Source organism: Hyperoodon ampullatus (genome assembly GCF_949752795.1).
Source record: "Hyperoodon ampullatus genome assembly, chromosome: X".
Classification (NCBI taxonomy): Eukaryota; Metazoa; Chordata; class Mammalia; order Artiodactyla; family Ziphiidae; genus Hyperoodon; species Hyperoodon ampullatus.
This window is the reverse complement of record NC_136913.1, coordinates 48,108,820-48,128,374: the sequence shown is the minus strand read 5'-3', so window position 1 is coordinate 48,128,374 and position 19,555 is coordinate 48,108,820. Positions and strand designations below refer to the sequence as shown.

At 37.4% G+C, this 19,555-nt stretch overlaps 1 protein-coding gene across 4 annotated transcripts in view; it reads left to right on the top strand.

Moving 5' to 3' along the window:
• Window positions 1–19,555, top strand: part of WNK3 (WNK lysine deficient protein kinase 3) — a gene marked incomplete at both ends in the record, with an annotated part of 136,350 nt that overhangs the window by 114,425 nt on the left and 2,370 nt on the right. For all 4 annotated transcript variants that reach the window (XM_079727426.1, XM_079727425.1, XM_079727424.1 and 1 more), the window contains one exon: window positions 17,610–17,812. In XM_079727426.1, coding sequence (XP_079583552.1) covers window positions 17,610–17,812 — 203 coding nt within the window. The remainder of the gene's footprint in view (window positions 1–17,609; window positions 17,813–19,555) is intronic.

The following is a 19,555-nucleotide window of genomic DNA, read 5'->3' as shown; positions in this document are numbered from 1 at the left end:
TGATCAAGGGATCAATCCAAGAAGAAGATATAACAATTATAAATATATATGCACCCAACATAGGAGCATCTCAATACATAAGGCAACTGCTAACAGCTATAAAAGAGGATATTGGTGGTAACACAATAATAGTGGGAGACTTTAACACCTCACTTACAACAATGGACAGATCATCCAAAGTGAAAAGAAATAAGGAAACACAAGCTGTAAATGACACAATAAACCAGATAGATTTAATTGATATCTATAGGACATTCCATCCAAAAACAGCAGATTACACTTTCTTCCCAAGTGCGCACGGAACAGTCCCCAGGATAGTTCACATCTTGGGTCACAAATCAAGCCTCAGTAAATCTAAGAAAATTGAAATCTTGGGGCTTCCCTGGTGGCGCAGTGGTTGAGAGTCCGCCTGCCGATGCAGGGGACGCGGGTTCGTGCCCCTGTCCGGGAAGATACCACATGCCGCAGAGCCTGCGTGCCCGGATCCTGTGCTCCACAGTGGGAGGGGCCACAACAGTGAGAGGCCTGCGTACCGCAAAAAAAAAAAAAAAGAAAGAAAGAAAATTGAAATCTTGTCAAGCATCTTTTCTGACCACAACGCTATGAGACTAGAAATGAATTACAGGGAAAAAACGTAAAAAACACAAACACATGGAGGCTAAACAGTACAGTACTAAATAACCAAGAGATCACTGAAGAAATCAAAGAGGAAATAAAAAAATACCTAGAGACAAATGACAACGAAAACACGATGATCCAAAACCTATGGGATGCAGCAAAAGCAGTTCTAAGAGGGAAGTTTATAGCTATACAAGCCTACCTCAAGAAACAGGAAAAAATCTCAAATAAACAATCTAACCTTACACCTAAAGGAACTAGAGAAAGAAGAACAAACAAAACCCAAAGTTAACAGAAGGAAAGATCAGAGCAGAAATAAATGAAATAGAAACAAAGAAAACAATAGTAAAGATCAATAAAACTAAAAGCTGGTTCTTTGAGAAGACAAACAAAATTGATAAGCCATTAGCCAGACTCATCAGGAAAAAGAGGGAGAGGACTCAAATCAATAAAATTAGAAATGAAAAAGGAGAAGTTACAACAGACACCGCAGAAATACAAAGCATCCTAAGAGACTACTACAAGCAACAGTATGCCAATAAAATGGACAACCTGGAAGAAATGGACAAATTCTTAGAAAGGTATAACCTTACAAGGCTGAACCAGGAAGAAATAGAAGATATGAACAGACCAATCATAAGTAATGGAACTGAAACTGTGATTAAAAATCTTCCAACAGAGCTTCCTAGGTGGCACAGTGGTTGGGGGTCTGCCTGCCGATGCAGGGGACATGGATTCATGCCCCTGTCTGGGAGGATCCCACATGCTGCGGAGAAGCTGGGCCCGTGAGCCATGGCCACTGAGCCTGCGCGTCTGGAGCGTGTGCTCCGCAATGGGACACACCACAACAGTGAGAGGCCAGTGTACCGCAAAGAAAAAAAATCTTCCAACAAACAAAAGTCCAGGACCATATGGCTTCACAGGTAAATTCTGTCAAACATTTACAGAAGAGCTAACACCCATCCTTCTCAAACTGTTCCAAAACATTGCAGAGGAAGGAACACTCCCAAACTCATTCTGTGAGGCCACCGTTACCCTGATACCAAAACCAGACCAATATACTAGAAAAAAGGAAATTATAGAGCAATATCACTGATGAACATAGATGCAAAAATTCTCAACAAAATACTAGCAAACAGAATCCAACAACACATTAAAAGGATCATAGTCCATGATCAAGTGGGAGTTATCCCAGGGATGCAAGGATTCTTCAGTATACGCAAATCAATCAATGTTATACACCATATTAACAAACTGAAGAATAAAAACCATATGGTCATCTCAATAGATGCAGAAAAAACTTTTCACAAAATTCAACACCCATTTATGATAGAAACTCTCCAGAAAGTGGGCATAGAGGGAACCTACCTCAACATAATAAAGGCCGTATACAACAAACCCACAGCAAACATCATTCTCAATGGTGAAAAACTGAAAGAATTTCCTCTAAGATCAGGAACAAGACAAGGATGTCCACTCTCACCACTATTACTCACATAGTTTTGGAAGTCCTAGCCACGGCAGTCAGAGAAGAAGAAGAAATAAAAGGAATACAAATTGGAAAAGAAGAAGTAAAGCTGTCACTGTTTGCAGATGACATGATACTATACATAGAGAATCCTAAAAATGCCGCCAGGAAACTACTAGAGCTAATCATTGAATTTGGTAAAGTTGCAAGATAAAATATTAATGCACAGAAATCTCTTGCATTCCTATACCCTAATGATGAACAATCTGAAAGGGAAATTAAGGAAACACTCCCATTTACCACTGCAACAAAAAGAATAAAATACGTAGGAATAAACCTACCTAGGGAGACAAAAGACTTGTATGCAGAAAACTATAAGACATTGATGAAAGAAATTAAAGATGATACCAACAGATGGAGAGGTATACCATGTTCTTGGATTGGAAGAATCAATACTGTGAAAATGACTATACTATCCAAAGCAATCTACAGATTCAATGCAATCCCTATCAAGTTGCCAGTGGCATTTTTTACAGAACTAGAAGAAAAAATCTTAAAATTTGTATGGAGACACAAAAGACCCCAAATAGCCAAAGCAGTCTTGAGGGAAAAAAATGGAGCAGGAGGAATCAGACTCCCTGACTTCAGACTATACTACAAAGCTACAGTTATGAAGACAATATGGTACTGGCACAAAAACAGAAACATAGATCATTGGAACAAGAAAGAAAGCCCAGAGATAAACCCAGGCACCTAAGTTCAACTCATCTATGACAAAGGAGGCAAGGATATACAATGGAGAAAAGACAGTCTCTTTAATAAGTGGTGCTGGGAAAACTGGACAGCTACATGTAAAAGAATGAAATTAGAACACTCCCTAACACCATACACAAAAATAAACTCAAAATGGATTCAAGACCTAAATGTAAGACCGGATAGTATAAAGCTCTTAGAGGAAAACATAGGAAGAACACGCTTTGATATAAATCACAGCAAGATCTTTTTTGATCCACCTCCTAGAGTAATGGAAATAAAAACAAAAATAAACAAATGGGACCTAATGAAACTTAAAAGCTTTTGCACAGCAAGGGAAACCATAAAGAAGACGAAAAGACAACCCTCAGAATGGGAGAAAATATGTGCAAACGAATCAACGGACAAAGGATTAATATCCAAAATATATAAAGAGCTCATTCAGCTCAATATTAAAAAAAAAACCAACCCAATCCAAAATAGGAACAGAAGACCTAAATAAACATTTCTCCAAAGAAGACATACAGAAGGCCAAGAAGCACATGAAAAGCTGCTCAACATCACTAATTATCAGAGAAATGCAACTCAAAACTACAGTGAGGTATCACCTCACACCAGTTAGAATGGGCATCATAGGAAGATCTACAAACAACAAATGCTGGAGAGGGTGTGGAGAACAGGGAACGCTCTTGCACTGTTGGTGGGAATGTAAATGGATACAGCCACTATGGAGAACAGTATGGAGGGTCCTTCAAAAACTAAAAATAGAATTACCATATGATCCAGAAATTCCACTACTAGGCATATACCCAGAGAAACCCATGATTCAAAAAGACACATGCACCCCAATGTTCATTGCAGCACTATTTACAATAGCCAGGTCATGGAAGCAACCTAAACGCCCAACGACAGACGAATGGATAAAGAAGTTGTGGTACATATATACAATGGAATATTACTCAGCCATGAAAAGGAACGAAATTGGTTCATTTGTTCAGATGTGGATGGATCTAGAGACTGTTATACAGAGTGAAGTAAGTCAGAAGGAGAAAAACAAATATCTTATATTAACTCCTGTATGTGGAACCTAGAAAAATGGTACAGATGAACCGATTTGCAGGGCAGAAGTTGAGACACAGATGTAGAGAACAAACGTATGGACACCAAGGGGTAAAGCTGCAGGGGGGGTAGGAATGGTGGTGTGCTGAATTGGGCGATTGGGATTGACATGTATACACTGATGTGTATAAAATTGATGACTAATAAGAACCTGTTGTATAAAAAAATAAATTAAATTAAATTAAAATATTTAATAAAAAACATGTATACATGGGAGAGACCCAGGAAAACTGAGTAACTCACCAAAATGACTGAACCCCTCACCTTAAATACCATCTTTAGCTAACAACAAAAGAAGATGTTGGGGGACTTCAAAGGGGAGGAAGGCAATTCACATGAAGATGGAAAAGCAAATATTTGCTGGGCCATGCAGAGACAGCGGGACAGAGTGGACTCTGATCTTTAGCTCTGCCTACAGTTTACCCCACCACACCTAGCCCTGTTCTTTGTAGATATCTCTGGTGATAGCTCTATAATAGAAACAGGTCCTCTATCTAAATTATTTTAGGCAGTGAGAGGGAAGTCAAAGTTTCTTCCCAAGTCGTTTGGGCCTTTATTATTTTTAGCTTGAAATAATCCACAAGCTGAAGAGATATTTTGGGGTGGCAAGTTTTGCTTCCCTACACAGGCAGTGGAACATTCTCCAAGCTCATATTGTATACTTTCTGCTCCTAGAAGCCACCATTTCCACAAGGAACCATAATTCATTTTATTGGAGATTAGGTTAGAAACCAAGATCTGGGTGCTTGGTGTGCTCATTGCTACTGGGGTGTCATTGCTTCTAGGCCCTTTCAGCTGACAGATAAGGAAATATATCTATGCATACTAACTGATATATATCCATGTCTATGAATATTTCTATATGTAACCATCTGTGTCTATATTAAGGTAAATATGCATTCATATTGGTATCTCCAACTCTAATCCATTACCATATGGATTATATAGCCTTCTTCCCTTGTTTATCTGTAAACTCCCAGTCCAATAGTGAGAGGCTCTCACCATCCCCTATCTATTTATTTAATTGTTCAATTCCAGTATAAGGTATAGTGGTTTCAGATTTGTTAATTTATGCCCCAGTGGGAAATACCTTTATCAATTAGAATGCAGTGCTTATGAATAGTTTCTTTTGCCTTTAATATTATAGGTGCCACTCATTTCCAAAGTTATGTAGGTCAGCACTTGTTCCTGAACTCCTTTATGTGAGATTCCTTCATACATTTGTAATATGATTAGATTCTTTTGTCACATTCTGCATTCCATCCTGGGATCCCCTGACCTCCTAAATGATGTTTTTAAATTTCATACATTAAAGTTGACTTTTTTTGCTGTAAAGTTCTGTACTTTTTGACAAATGCATTCCATCCTGGGATTTTTATGACCTCCTAAATGATTCAAAATTTTTTCACACATTAAGGTTTATTCTTTGCTCTCTAGGATGCTCTGTGTTTTGATATATTGTATTGTAGGGGTTTTTTCAGTTCCAAATATTTTCTTATTTCCCTTGAGACTTCCTCTTTGTTCTATGGTTTATTTGGTAAATTGTGTTGTTTAATTTCCAAGTGTTTGGAGATTTTTCTTATTATCTCTGTTACTAATTTGTACTTCAATTTCATTATGATCAGAGGATATATTTTCAATTGTTTTGATTACTTTCAGTTTGTTCAGGTTTGTTTTATGACCGAGGATATGGTTTATTTAGGTGAATGTTTCATGTGCACTTGAAAATAAAGTATACCTTCTTGTTGTTTAGTAGAATTTTCTATAAATGTCAGTTAGATCTAGATGTTTGAATGGTATTGTTCAATTATTTTATATCCTTGCTCATTTGCTATGCACTGCTTCTATTGTTGAGTGAGAGAACAGTGTAGAAGTCTCCAGCTGTAATTATGGATTTGTCTTTTTCTCTTTTCAATTCTGTCAGTTTTTGCCTCATGTATTTTGAGGGTATTTTGTTAGTTACAGACACAGCATTGTTATGTCTTCTTGGTGAATTGACTTTTATCATTATGTAATATCCCTCTTTATTCTTGGTTATTTTTGCTTGCTTTGATGTCTCCTTTGATATTAAATACCCATTCCATCTTTCTTTTGGTTATTGTTTGCATGGTGTATCTTTTTCATCCTTTTGGTTTTAACCTGCCTATATTATTATATTTGAAGTGAGTTTCTTGCAGACAGCTTATGGTCACATTAAAAAAAAATCCATTCTGGCAATCTCTTTCAAATATTTTAAAACCATTTATAGTGAATGTAATGATCAATATGTTTGGATTTTGGTCTGCCATATTTTAAATCTGTTTTCTGTTTGTTTTTTATTCCTTCTCCTTTCCTACCTTCATTTGGTTTATTTGAATGTACTTTTAGTATTCCATTTTAATTTATCTATTATGTTTTTTCTTTATTTCTTTGTACAATTTTAAGTGGTTGTTCTAGGGATTATAACTTTTCAGTCTACTTAAAATCAATCTTTTACTACTTTAAGAGGAATGTAGAAACCTTACATCCATATAGATTTCTTCCTTCTATAAATTGTCTTAAGTATTCCATCTACATATATGAAAAACTATATCACACGGTGTTATAATTTTCATTTTGCTTGAGTTTCAGAACTGAAAAGAATACATTTACCCTGATATCTACCATTTCTGTTGGTCTTCCTTCATTTCTGCTCTTTCATGTTTCCTACTCTTATAATTTCCCTCTGTTTGAAGATCTTCCTTTAGTGTCTCTTTTAGAACAGATCTGCTGGTGACAAATTCTCTTAACTTTTTTTTCATCTGAGAATGTCTTTTTTGACACCTTCATTCCTGAAGGATAATTTTTCTGTATACAGAATTTTGGGTTGACAACGTCTTTTAGCATTTTGAAAATATTATGCCACTTCTTTCTAGCTTCCATGGTTTGTGATGAGAAATCCCTAGAAATTTGAATCATTGTTTTCCTGTATAAAATGCATTGTTTTTCTCTGGTTGCTTTCAGAATTTTTCTTCTCTTTAATTTTCAGCAATTTTTCTGTTTCAGTTTCAGCAATTACATATGTAGGCATACGTTTCTTTGTGTTTATTTCTGTTTTGAGTTCACTGAGCTTCTTGAATATGTGGGTTTATGTCCTTTGCCAAATTTAGCAAGTTTTCAGCTAGTAGTTCTTCAGGTATTTTTTTCTTATCATGCTCTTTTTTTCACTCTCCTGGGACTCTGATGACACAGATTTTAGACTTTTTGCTATTGTCCTATAGGTCCCTTAGTTTCTTTACATGTTTGTTTTCCGTCTTATTTCTCTGTTGTTTAAATTGAATTTTCTGGGGGATGGTGGGAATGAGTGAAATAGGTGAGGGAAATTAAGAAGTACAAACTTCCAGTTAGAAAATAAATGAGTCACGGGGATGAAATGTACAGCATGAGAAATATAGTCCAAAAAAATACAAAAATATAGTATCTTTGTGTGGTGACGAAGGTGGTCACAAGGTACAAACTTGCAGTTATAAGATAAATAAGTACTAGGGATGTACTGTACAACATGATTAGTACAATTAACACTGCTGTATGTTATATATGAAAGTTTTTAAGAGAGTAAATCTGAGTTCTTATCACAAGGAAAAAATTTTTTTCTTTTATTTGGTATCTATATGAGATGATGGATGTTCACTAAACTTATTGTGGTAATTGTTTCATGATGTATGTAATTCAAATCATTATGCTGTAAGCCTTAAACTTATACAGTACTGTATGTCACTTATATCTCAATAAAATTGGGAAAAAATTGAATTTTCTTTTGTCATCTCCCTTCTGCTATTGAGTTCATCCAAGGAGGTTTCTGGATGGGTTTTTCTGGTTGTTGTATATTTTTTGGTTCTAAAATTTCATTTATGTTCTTCTCTATTTCATTGTTGAGATTTTCAATTTTGTCATTGGGTTCAGTAGTTTTTGTGGTTACCTATTTGAGCATTTTAATAATAGCTGCTTTAGAGTCTTTGTCAGATAATTCCAACATCTATATTGTCCTTGAATTAGTATCTATTGGTTATCTTTTCCCATATGAGTTGAAATTGCCCTGGTTCTGTGTATGCCAAGTCATACTGAATTTTATGCTGGACATTTTGAATATTCTAGGACTCTGGTGTCTTTTTAAAATCCTATGTAGAATGTTGACATTTTTGTTATAGGAGGTAATTGACCCAGTTATTTTTACCTTATGAGTTCCAACCTGTCTTCTGTATTCTGTTCTAATGTCAGTTCATTTGCTTTGCCTCTGTGGTGCTCTTTGGACCTGTCCCACGTGTGGGTCTCCTAGAGGGTCTCAGTCTTGGGAAGTTGTCTGTTCGTTCAGTTTTCATGTCTTTGGTGTGCTGAATAGGATTGGATTCATGTATGCACAGCTCAGTAGTAAATTCAGGAATTCAAAAATAACTTTCCTCAGTTCTTCCCTCCCTGCAGTACCTCCAGTACTTTCTGATTCCCAGTGACTCCTTTTTTTGTTCCTCAGCCAGAAATCTGGGATTTTAGTTACTCCGCTCTCTTGTGCACACCTACCGCTTTGCACATGTTTAGGGCCAAGCTTTGGGAGATTAGAGACAGCAGTAAAGCAACAGTGATTGTCTTCACTCTCATGGAACCATAACTCACACCACTGATCAGAAGGGAGGGGTTCCCTCCCTCAGAGTTTGGCTTCCATGAGCTTCCAGGGACTCTCCCACCACAGGATTGCTTGGGGGTAAGAGAGAGAGTACAGAGAAAAGAAGAAAAAAACAGGAATTTCTATACATTTTGAGAATGTTGGAAGTTCCCTTTCCCATTTCTTATGCCAAAAGTAGAGGATTTCCTCTGGAGATTTCTCTTTGAATACCCCAGTGCCTGCTTCTAGATTAGCCATGGATACCAGATAGGAAAAATTGGTAAACTCACTGCCATTTTAATGGTACTTTGAATTTTGGTCTTATTCCCTAGTCACCTGCAACTATTAACTCTTCACAATCCTCAGATTGCTGCTCCATGTATTCTGTCCAGCTTTTATGGAGAGACTAAATATGTTAAGCCCGTTTGTCCCGCAGTGTATAGCTGCTGATGTCTCTGCTCAGTTTTCCCCCCTAGTTTTTATTTTTAAGCTTGACTTCCTGGGAGTGACCCCTATATCTGCATTACTTATTGGTCAGCCAGAGATTGATCAGCGGTTGCACTTTTAAACACCTCAAGCTTGAAGGGCTTCCACTTTCTGCTGCTGGATCTATGTGTGGCCTGGCCTGGGAAACTCATTTAAACTTGAGGCCATTTTCTAGCTTTCATTTTCCTCTAGGATTTCTCATGCCTCCTCCTTGTATGTTCAGGCTCTGTCAGCCAGTGATGTGTGTATGGTTTGGGCCCTCGAGTTTATGCTGTGCATGTGACGATATTCCAGTCAACCTGAGATATGTGGAGAATTGATCAAGCCTGCGATGGTTGGCTCACTTCCCAGGTCTCCCTGTTAACCTCAGGTTAATGGAGATACTGCTTCTAAAGCTCCAAATCAAGTGAGTTACCTATGGCAGCAGTAGCAAAGCTTATTGTTTTCTCAGCCTGTCCTGCTGTGGTTGAATTGCTGGGCAAAAAGAGGTGGTGCAAAGGTAACAGAAACAGCCATGGGCAAAAAATGCCACAGATTACACAGTTCTTAAAAGTTGAGTAGTTTTCATGAGTAACACTTTCAATTCTGTTGTATGACTTTGGGCAAATTCCAGATTGCTGAAATGGTTGTTTCTGAGAGTTCTGTCCAGTTTTATTACTGCTTTTGAGGGAGAGGGTTTGAAAACCTCCTCACTCTGTCATGCTAGAAGCCAGAAATTATTTTTTAGCAGATAGAAATGACAGTATCTAACTATTAAACTTCCATTAAATTAACTTATTTATTAAAATGTTTAGATTGATTCCTAAGCAGACCTAATATGAAAATATTATTTCCCTAAATGGGAACTAAATTATCTTCATTTTCTCTTTCTTTTAAGAATTCATTGAAGCCAAGTTTGCAAAGGTAGGGTGTTCCACACATACCTTCTAGTGGATTTATTACTTCATTGACTATCACAGAACCAAGTGATTTCATATTTCTAGTTCTAATAGCTATCTTTCAAAGCTTGCTGACATTTCATATTTTCCCCATTTGGCCAAGATTGGTGGACACATTTGTTGGCCTTAGCACAGCATTTTGTAAGCTGTCAGCAAGGAGTTAATAGGTGTTGCATGGTCAAATAGGAAATGTTGGAGTCAATCATATAAAAACCATTTTTTCACTGTAGACTCTCTTAGATCCTTTAATGTGCTAATATGAATTGAGAATTTTCAAGAAAGGAAATAAATGTACAAGTCCCAAAACAGTTTTACCAGAGAACCCACTTTTCACAGAACACATTTAAAGAAGCACTGCCTTAACATATATACACAGATCCACGTCCATCTTTCCCTACACACAGGTATACCTATTTTGTGAGAAACATGAACTGATGCAGGATATTGCATGTAATGGTATCTACAATTTAGGTATGCGGTTAACTTATAATATGAGCACTGTGCTAAACTATGCAGAAAAGAGTTAACATAGCAGGCACAAGACTGCTATCTATAAAAAGGCCTGTTTCCAAGGTTGGACCTTGGCTGGTGTGCAGGAACTTGGTTTCCCTTTCTTCCCTAACTGATAAGTATAGCTCACGTTGCCTAGATTGTTGGTACAAATAATGTGATTTATGCTGAATACCTGTTTTCCTTCTTAGAGTCTGGCATTTTGGTAAATGCTAGGCAAAAGGTGCCTACATGACCAGTCACCAATAAAAACCTTGGGCACTGAGTCTCTATTGGGCTTCCCTGACCAGAAACTTACCATTTTTTGTTGCTGAGAGAAAGGAGCATACTCAAGAATGCTCCCTCACAATAGAAAGAGAGCATAGGGAAGTCTGTGCATGAATTTCTCTAGAATCCTGTGTATTTTTCCCTTGCTGATCTTATGTGCATCCTTTTGCTGTAACAAACTTGGCTATGAACACAACTATATGCTGAGTTCTGTAAGACCGTCTATTGAATCAGTAAATCTGTGAGTGGTCTTGGGAGCCCTGAAACATAATCACATTACATAATCTCAATCCTCAAAACATCTCTAAAGTAGGTAGAAGTTACTCTGTCCTTATAGGCAAGGAGACTACAGTTAGTGGGGTTAAGCAAATCTGTCTGACTCCAAAGTGTTGGCTCTTCACTGTTGTACTGCATTGCCTCCCAATACCAGACATCCTGTCTTCAGTGGATTGAAAGGAGGCAATGGGAGATCGTCAAAGGCGATAGTGGTCTGAGACTGTTTCATTCAGGAAGTAGGATTTGAGTTGGTGTTGAAAGGTAAATGGACCGGATTAAAATTGATGAAGTGGAGTGTGAAGAGTATTGTCAGTAGGTAGAATTGCATGTTATAAAGGCATGCAAATCGTAAAATGTAAGATGTATTTGGGAGAAAGAATATAACAGTTGGGTGAAATGGAGAGTTTACATTAGAAGGCTTTTTTCCCCACACTTTTTTTTTAATTTTTGGCAACTGCCACAGCTTATCTATGCTATAGTTTGATGTAAGATAATATATTTAATCTAACACATTATTATGTATTTAAGCTTAATAAATGATATGATGTTCAAGGATAATAAATAAGATAATCTATGTTTGCATGTTCTGCAAAGACAATCATGACTACCAAGGACTTTGCCACCGAAACAAGTTGAAAACCCACTATTGTTAGTACTAAGAAACTGTTAAAGTTTGGGGTTTGGGGGGCTTTTTGGAGCAGAGGAATGAAATGCTGAAAACAGCATTTAACTGGTACTAATCTGGTGGCAATGTGAAGAATGTTTTGGCTAGAACCAGGGAGTGAATCTATTTAGATCATTGCCATCATGGCAGTCCATATATGAGATGATTAAGAGTTTAGAGAAGTATGGAAGTGAAAACAGACAGGAGATGCTGTATAGGATGATTTGCCATGATGTGGTATAAACTGGATATGTGTGTGTTTGTTGAGAGATCCAAAGAGTCTGAGTCCGGGTGGTTTGTAGAAAATATGGTATCTTTATCAGAAATATAAGATTTAGGCAAACTGTCGTGCTTAGACCATGATAGGCTTGACTCTAGGTGTATTTAATTGAAGAATTTATTGACACTGAATTGGAGAAACACATTTGGGAGTTGGCTGTGAGGTTGGACTGAAGAGACATCAAGATTTGAGATAAGAGATGGAAACATTTGCAGCTAGGTGATTGCTGGAACTATCTGAATGTAGAAATCACCTTGGGGGAAAACAAAAAAGAACACCAAGGACTGAACTCTGATTTTACTCATTTCATCAATAAGAAATGAATATTAAAGAGCACCTTTGAAGTTATGTTACTACCTATCATAAAACACATTTGAAGAGTACTTCTTTTAATGTGCATTCGTCGGGTAATTTCTGGTTTCTGAACTTTAATATGACATGAATAACTTTCAAATGAAATCAATCAATAAATATTCCTAACATTTATCAATCAATAAACGTGCCTAACGGAATAGTTAGGCACTGAATAACATTCAGTAGGGTATACAGAAGTAGACATACAGTGTTGTACACATGAAACTTATATAATGTTACTTCAATAAAAGAAAAATAAATACTTGTTTCGGTTTGTTATTTCTTCCTCTACTTGTTGGCAACTGTATCACTAGTGCAGCAGCCATCATTGCCTGCCAATTGAGTGCATAAGATCACTTGTTCCACCAGATTTGTACACAAGAAGATTCCTGACATTGGGTTTTCCATTAGTACAGAAATGTTCTTAAATGAATGACATTCAAACTTAGCTCTATTTTTTTTTTTTTTTTTTTTTTTTGCGGTACGCGGGCCTCTCACCGTTGCGGCCTCTCCCATTGCGGAGCACAGGCCCCGGACACGCAGGCTCAGCGGTCACGGCTCACGGGCCCAGCCGCTCCGCGGCACGCGGGATCCTCCCGGACCGGGGCACGAACCCGCGTCCCCTGCATTGGCAGGCGGACTCTCAACCACTGCACCACCAGGGAAGCCCTTAGCTCTCTTTTTTTTTAAAAGAAACTAAAGGGGAATGAGCACAAAAATACTCCTCCAGATTAGTTGGGTGGGCAGAAATGCTGGCACTAATATGTATATGTTTCTGGCTATCGTCTGCTTTTTATTCCTACCTGCTGACATTTTTCCAGGTTAAGAACACAATCTATGAAGGCTTCAGCTCCAAAGTCTTCCCCAACATTGTTGTGCTATTTGTTTGCTCACTGGAGTTGGCAGAGAATCGCATGAATGTGCAGAGGGATAACAGGAAAGAATGATACTTTTATTATAGGCTGACTTGTGTGTCCTTGGGTTTTAAGTCTTAAAAAAGTAGGAATTCAAAAACAAAAAAAAAGGAGGAATTCCAACAAGATTGGTACGTCCTTTTAGTGCATGATGGTTACCCAAAATTAGTAAAAATTATTCTTGTAAAACACTTTTGTATATGAGAATATGTTCACTTTTGTATATGAGAACATGTTCCACTTAATTCATTAAACTCTTCTTAAGCAGTTTTCACTACTGTGTTTCCATTTAATTTTTATTAACAAAATTCCACACTTTATTTTGATTTCCTTAGTTTTTGCATAAATTCTTTTTCTGTTCTAAGATCCCATCCAGGATACCACCTGATAGTTACGTGTCATGTCTCTAAGCTCCTCTTGGCAGTTTTTCTCAGACTTCCCTTGTATTTTTTTCTGTTTGTTTGTTTGTTTTTAAATTTTATTGAAGTATACTTGATTTACAATGTTGTGTTAATTTTTCTGTACAGCAAAGTGACTCAGCCATATATATGTGTGTGTGTGTGTGTGTGTGTGTGTGTGTGTGTGTATTCTTTTTCATATTCTTTCCATTATGGTTTGTCACAGGATATTGAGTATAGTTCCCTATGTCCATTTAACTTTTAATCTCCTTGACTCTAAGCCTTCAGTAGCACAAGGGTCATAGAGAATGACAGACTATGCATAAGCAATCATTGAGATTATCATGTTCCTCCTTATTAAGCAATTTTCTTATCCTTTTCCCAGTTCATTACATGGATTGGCATGGTACAATGGAAAGCGCACTGACCAAATAGTCAGGATACTTGGGTTCTAACCCCAGCGTATAACCTCAGCTGTTTACTTTCTGGATTCTAGTCTTCCCATCCCCAAAATAGAATGATACTTGCTGAACCTATATCACGGGCCTGTTATGAGTTTCAAAGAATATAAAGAAAAGTACTTTGAAAGTGTTTATATGTAGGCTTCTTGCATTATATTTTACATTTTTTATAGCTTTTCACAATTAAAAAAAAGTACCATAACAATTGTACAAGATATTTTCACATGTTTATTTAATTAAATCTGTGGAAGTGTTACTGTGCTTAAATTTCACAACTGCATTTACTAAAATTCATTTTAGACCCACTCTGTAAGTTTTGACTTGTAAATCAGTCACAGGAACTTTATGAATCTTTTCTATGAGAATGATTTAGTTAGCCTGTGTAATAGTACTAAATAATTTAAAGACAGTGTGATGTTCAGATTAGGAAACTTTTCACTGATGAAGACATCTGTAAGTGATTTCTTTCATCTATTTGGACATCTTGTGCTCCAGAACTCATGAGGCTAACAAAACCATCTGCCTTCTTATTTCTGCTATTCTAGATAGACATTGTTTTTATCAATAATAAAAAGAAATATCGGTAAACAAAAAATTAAATGAGATTCTAGTTTTCTGAAGATTGTTGAAAGTCAGTATTGTATATTAAAAGAAAGAGTTCTTGTCTAGGCTTTAGAATTCTGGGCCTGGCTCTGCTGGTATCTAATTGCAAGAACTCAGGCATGGGGCTTCCATGGTGGTGCAGTAGCTAAGAATTCACCTGCCAATCTACAGATTTAGTGCAATCCCTATCAAACTACCAATGGCATTTTTCACAGAACTAGAACAAAAAATATCACAATTTGTTTGGAAACACAAAAGACCCCAAATAGCCAAGACAATCTTGAGAAAGAAAAACGGAGCTGGAGGAATCAGGCTCCCTGACTTCAGACTATAATACAAAGCTACAGTAATCAAGACAGTATGGTACTGGCACAAAAACAGAAATATAGATCAATGGAACACAATAGAAAGCCCAGAGATAAACCCACGCACATATCGTCACCTTATCTTTGATAAAGGAGGCAAGAATATACAATGGAGAAAAGACAGCCTCTTCAATAAGTGGTTCTGGGAAAACTGGACAGCTACATGTAAAAGAATGAAATTAGAACACTCCCTAACACCGTATACAAAAATAAACTCAAAATGGATTAAAGACCTAAATGTAAGGCCAGAAACTATCAAACTCTTAGAGGAAAACATAGGCAGAACACTCTATGACGTAAATCACAGCAAGATCCTTTTTTACCCACTTCCTAGAGAAATGGAAATAAAAACAAAAATAAATAAATGGGACCTAATGAAACTTAAAAGCTTTTGCACAGCAAAGGAAACCATAAACAAGACAAAAAGACAACCCTTATAATGGGAGAAAATATTTGCAAATGAAGCCACTGACAAAGGATTAATCTCCAAAATATGTAAGCAGCTCATGTAGCTCAATATTAAAAAAAAAACAACCCAATCCAAAAATGGGCAGAAGACCTAAATATACATTTCTCCAAAGAAGATATACAGATTGCCAACAAACACATGAAAGGATGCTCAACATCATTAATCATTAGAGAAATGCAAATCAAAACTGCAATGAGGTATCACCTCACACCGGTCAGAATGCCCATCATCAAAAAATCTACAAACAATAAATGCTGGAGAGGGTGTGGAGAAAAGGGAACCCTCTTGCACTGTTGGTGGGAATGTAAATTGATACAGCCACTATGGAGAACAGTATGGAGGTTCCTTAAAAAACTACAAATAGAACCACCCTATGACCCAGCAATCCCACTACTGGGCATATACCCTGAGAAAACTGTAATTCAAAAAGAGTCATGTACCCCAATGTTCATTGCAGCACTATTTCCAATAGCCAGGACATGGAAGCAACCTAAGTGTCCATCGACAGATTAATGGTTAAAGAAGATGTGGCACATATACACAATGGAATATTACTCAGCCATAAAAGGAAACAAAATTGAGTTATCTGTAGTGAGGTGGATGGACCTAGAGTCCATCCAGAGTCCATACAGAGTGAAGTAAGTCAGAAAGAGAAAAACAAATACCGTATGCTAACACATATATATGGAATCTAAAAAAAATTTTTAATGGTTCTGAAGAACCTAGGGGCAGGGCAGGAATAAAGATGCAAACGTTGAGAATGGACTTGAGGACATGGGGAGGGGGAAGGGTAAGCTGGGACGAAGTGAGAGAGTGGCATGGACATATATACACTACCAAATGTAAAATATCTAGTGGGAAGCAGCCACATAGCCCAGGGATATCAGCTAGGTGCTTTGTGACCACCTAGAGGGGTGGGATAGGGAGGGTGGGAGGGAGATGCAAGAGGGAGGGGATATGGGGATATATGTATAAATATAGCTGACTCACTTTGTTATACAGAAGAAACTAACACACCATTGTAAAGCAATTATACTCCAATAAAGATGTTAAAAAAAAGAATCCGCCTGCCAATGCAGAGGACACGGGTTCGATCCCTATTCTGGGGAGATCCCACGTGCCGCAGAGCAACTAAGCCTGTGCAGCACAACTACTGAGCCTGCAGTCTAGAGCCCATGGGCCACAACTACTGAGTCTGCATGCCACAACTACTGAAGCCCACACACCTGGAGCCCGTGCTCTGCAACAAAAGAAGCCACTGCAATGAGAAGCCTGCGTACCGCAACGAAGAGTAGCCCCCGCTCGCCGCAACTAGAGAAAGCCCACGCACAGCAAGGAAGACCCAACACAGCCAAAAATAAAAACAAATAAATAAGTTTGTTTTTTAAAAAAAAAAGGAACTCAGGCATGTCAATTTACTTTTTCTGGCCCTCATTTCCCCATTATAAAACAAGTGGTTTGGATTAGACTTATAAGGTTCTTTCCTTTTTTTTTTTTTTTTTTTTTGCAGTACGCGGGCCTCTCACTGTTGTGGCCTCTCCCGTTGTGGAGCACAGGCTCCAGATGCGCAGGCCCAGCGGCCATGGCTCACGGGCCCTGCTGCTCTGTGGCATGTGGGATCTTCCCAGACCGGGGCACGAACCCGTGTCCCCTGCATCGGCAGGCGGACTCAACCACTGCGCCACCAGGGTAGCCCGGTTCTTTCCATTTTTAACATTCTGTCATTGTTTTTTAACTCTTCTAAGTATCTGTCTGAGGAACCTGATGATAAGATTAGAGTTGATACTAATATTTTTGAGATACTATTTATTATATTTGACTTATACCTAAGGTGACCATATAATTTGCCATCCAAACAAGAAGAAACTTTTGAGAGTGAAAGGGATACTGTTGGTAATTACACAAGGACCATAGCTTTAAGCCAGAACTAGAATGTCTGGTTACCCTATCTATACCCAATATGTAGTTCTGCATTACTGGCCGAAAAAGAGTATTTGTTTATCAGTTTTAATTCCTTTTCCTGGTTTCTCTGTTTTTTTTTCTTCTTATAGATCCACTGTGTGTGGAAAGTAGTGCAGCATCATGCCAGCGATCTCCAGCTAGTAAAAAAGGGATGTTCACAGATGACTTACACAAACTGGTGGATGACTGGACAAAGGAAACAGTAGGAAATTCTCTTATTAAGCCAAGTTTAAACCAACTTAAACAGAGTCAACAGAAACTAGAAACAGACAACTGGAACAAAGTATATGAAGTAAGTTGTTTATACCTGACCCTCTTTATTTATGAGAACTAAAACCATAAAAATTGATTCACTTAGGCCTATAGTTATAGTCACTACGATAGAGTGGTACGATTTGACAACATAGAGACTTTTATCCTTGTCTAGATTCATTATGTCTTTGAGCAAATTATGTTTTAGGCCAGGGGCCAGCAAACTATTTCTGGGAAGGGGCCAATTAGTAAATATTTTCAAGCCATGTGGTTGTAACTAATCAACCCAGCCATAGACAATACATAAACAAGTGGGCATGGCTTTGTTCCATTAAAACTTGATTTGCAAGAAGAGGTGGCAGGCTGTAGATTGCTAACCCTTGTTTTAGGCTATTATACCTGAAGAGAAAAAAGCCCATCAAGTATCAAAAGAGAAAGCATCTGGAGTGAGGGTTAATTCAGTCTTGTGGTGCAAGAAGAATTTGAGTTTTGAGGAAAAGTTATCTTATGTTAATTGTACATCAGTATTCTCAGAGCCAATAAGTTATCTTACACATTCAGTATGAAAAAGAATTTTAAAGATATTTAAACTGGAATATTATAAAAGATATCTTAAGTTTATGGACGAGATGTCTACTTAATTGCATATGGCCTTAGTTAGGTGTACAAGCAATTGAAATGTAGAAAGATGTCCACAATGCATTCTGGAGTGAGAAGAAGACAGGTTCACAGAATAGTATATATAGTATTTATGTAAAATTATATAAGATACATGTATATATGCATAGAAATAGGAAAAGCCATTAAAATATGCTGGATGGTGGAATTTGGGCCTTATTTTACTTTGTACTTTTCTGTATTTGAATTTTTAAAGTATCAGTTTTTCAAAATGAGTAAATATATTAAAATGTGAATCAGGGCTTAGAATCTGAACCCATATAATTGAAAGAGATATATCTGAGTGTGTGTGTGTGTTATGTTTGTGTACATATATGTGTGTGTATATATAGTCATTGCATGTAGTTTGGTAAAGAGTCTGAAAATACATTTAGTGTTAACACTGAATAAAATTTTCCAAAAGCCTAGATTTTCCAAACTAGTAAGCAGTGTACCTGCTTAAGGGCTCTGTGTATTTATATTATTCCTGGCACCGATTTATACACAGATAAGTATCACCATTGTAAAAATTGGAAGCCTTTAGAGGCAAATTTTAAGGCATAAATGTGTTTGTGCTGTCAGTGAGAGATCCTCTGAGCACTATGCGAATGGAGGCCTTTGTTGATGAGTTGGAGGGTGGTTTATTTATGAGGATGTTTGGAAGAAGAGTGAGTAGAAAATGGAGTACGAATAAAAGTGGTGAAGGTCTTTATACGGACTGGGGTTCCAGCGTCAGCTCAGTCATTTACTAGTTGTGTGACTTTAGACAAGTCACTTGTGCATCAGTTTTCATGTCTTTAAAACAGGGATAATACCTTCTTGCTTTGCAGGATTGCTGTGAGGATTAAATGAGGTAACATCTATAACGTGCCTAGCACATAGTAGTATCCTATATATGGTAACTATTTTTGTATTTTTAGGTTCAGTTGATTATATCTTTGTGTGGAGAGCCCATCTCACTATCTAATGTTCTTGCATGTTACTGTTCTGTGCCTTAGAAAATTTTGTCACAATTATGTGCCAAGCCCTCTGCTAGGCACTGGGTTTGATTAGCAAAAACAAGTATGTTCCCTGTTCTCATGGGACTTATATGCTGGTGGGACAGTTAGATATGAACAGACTTGTA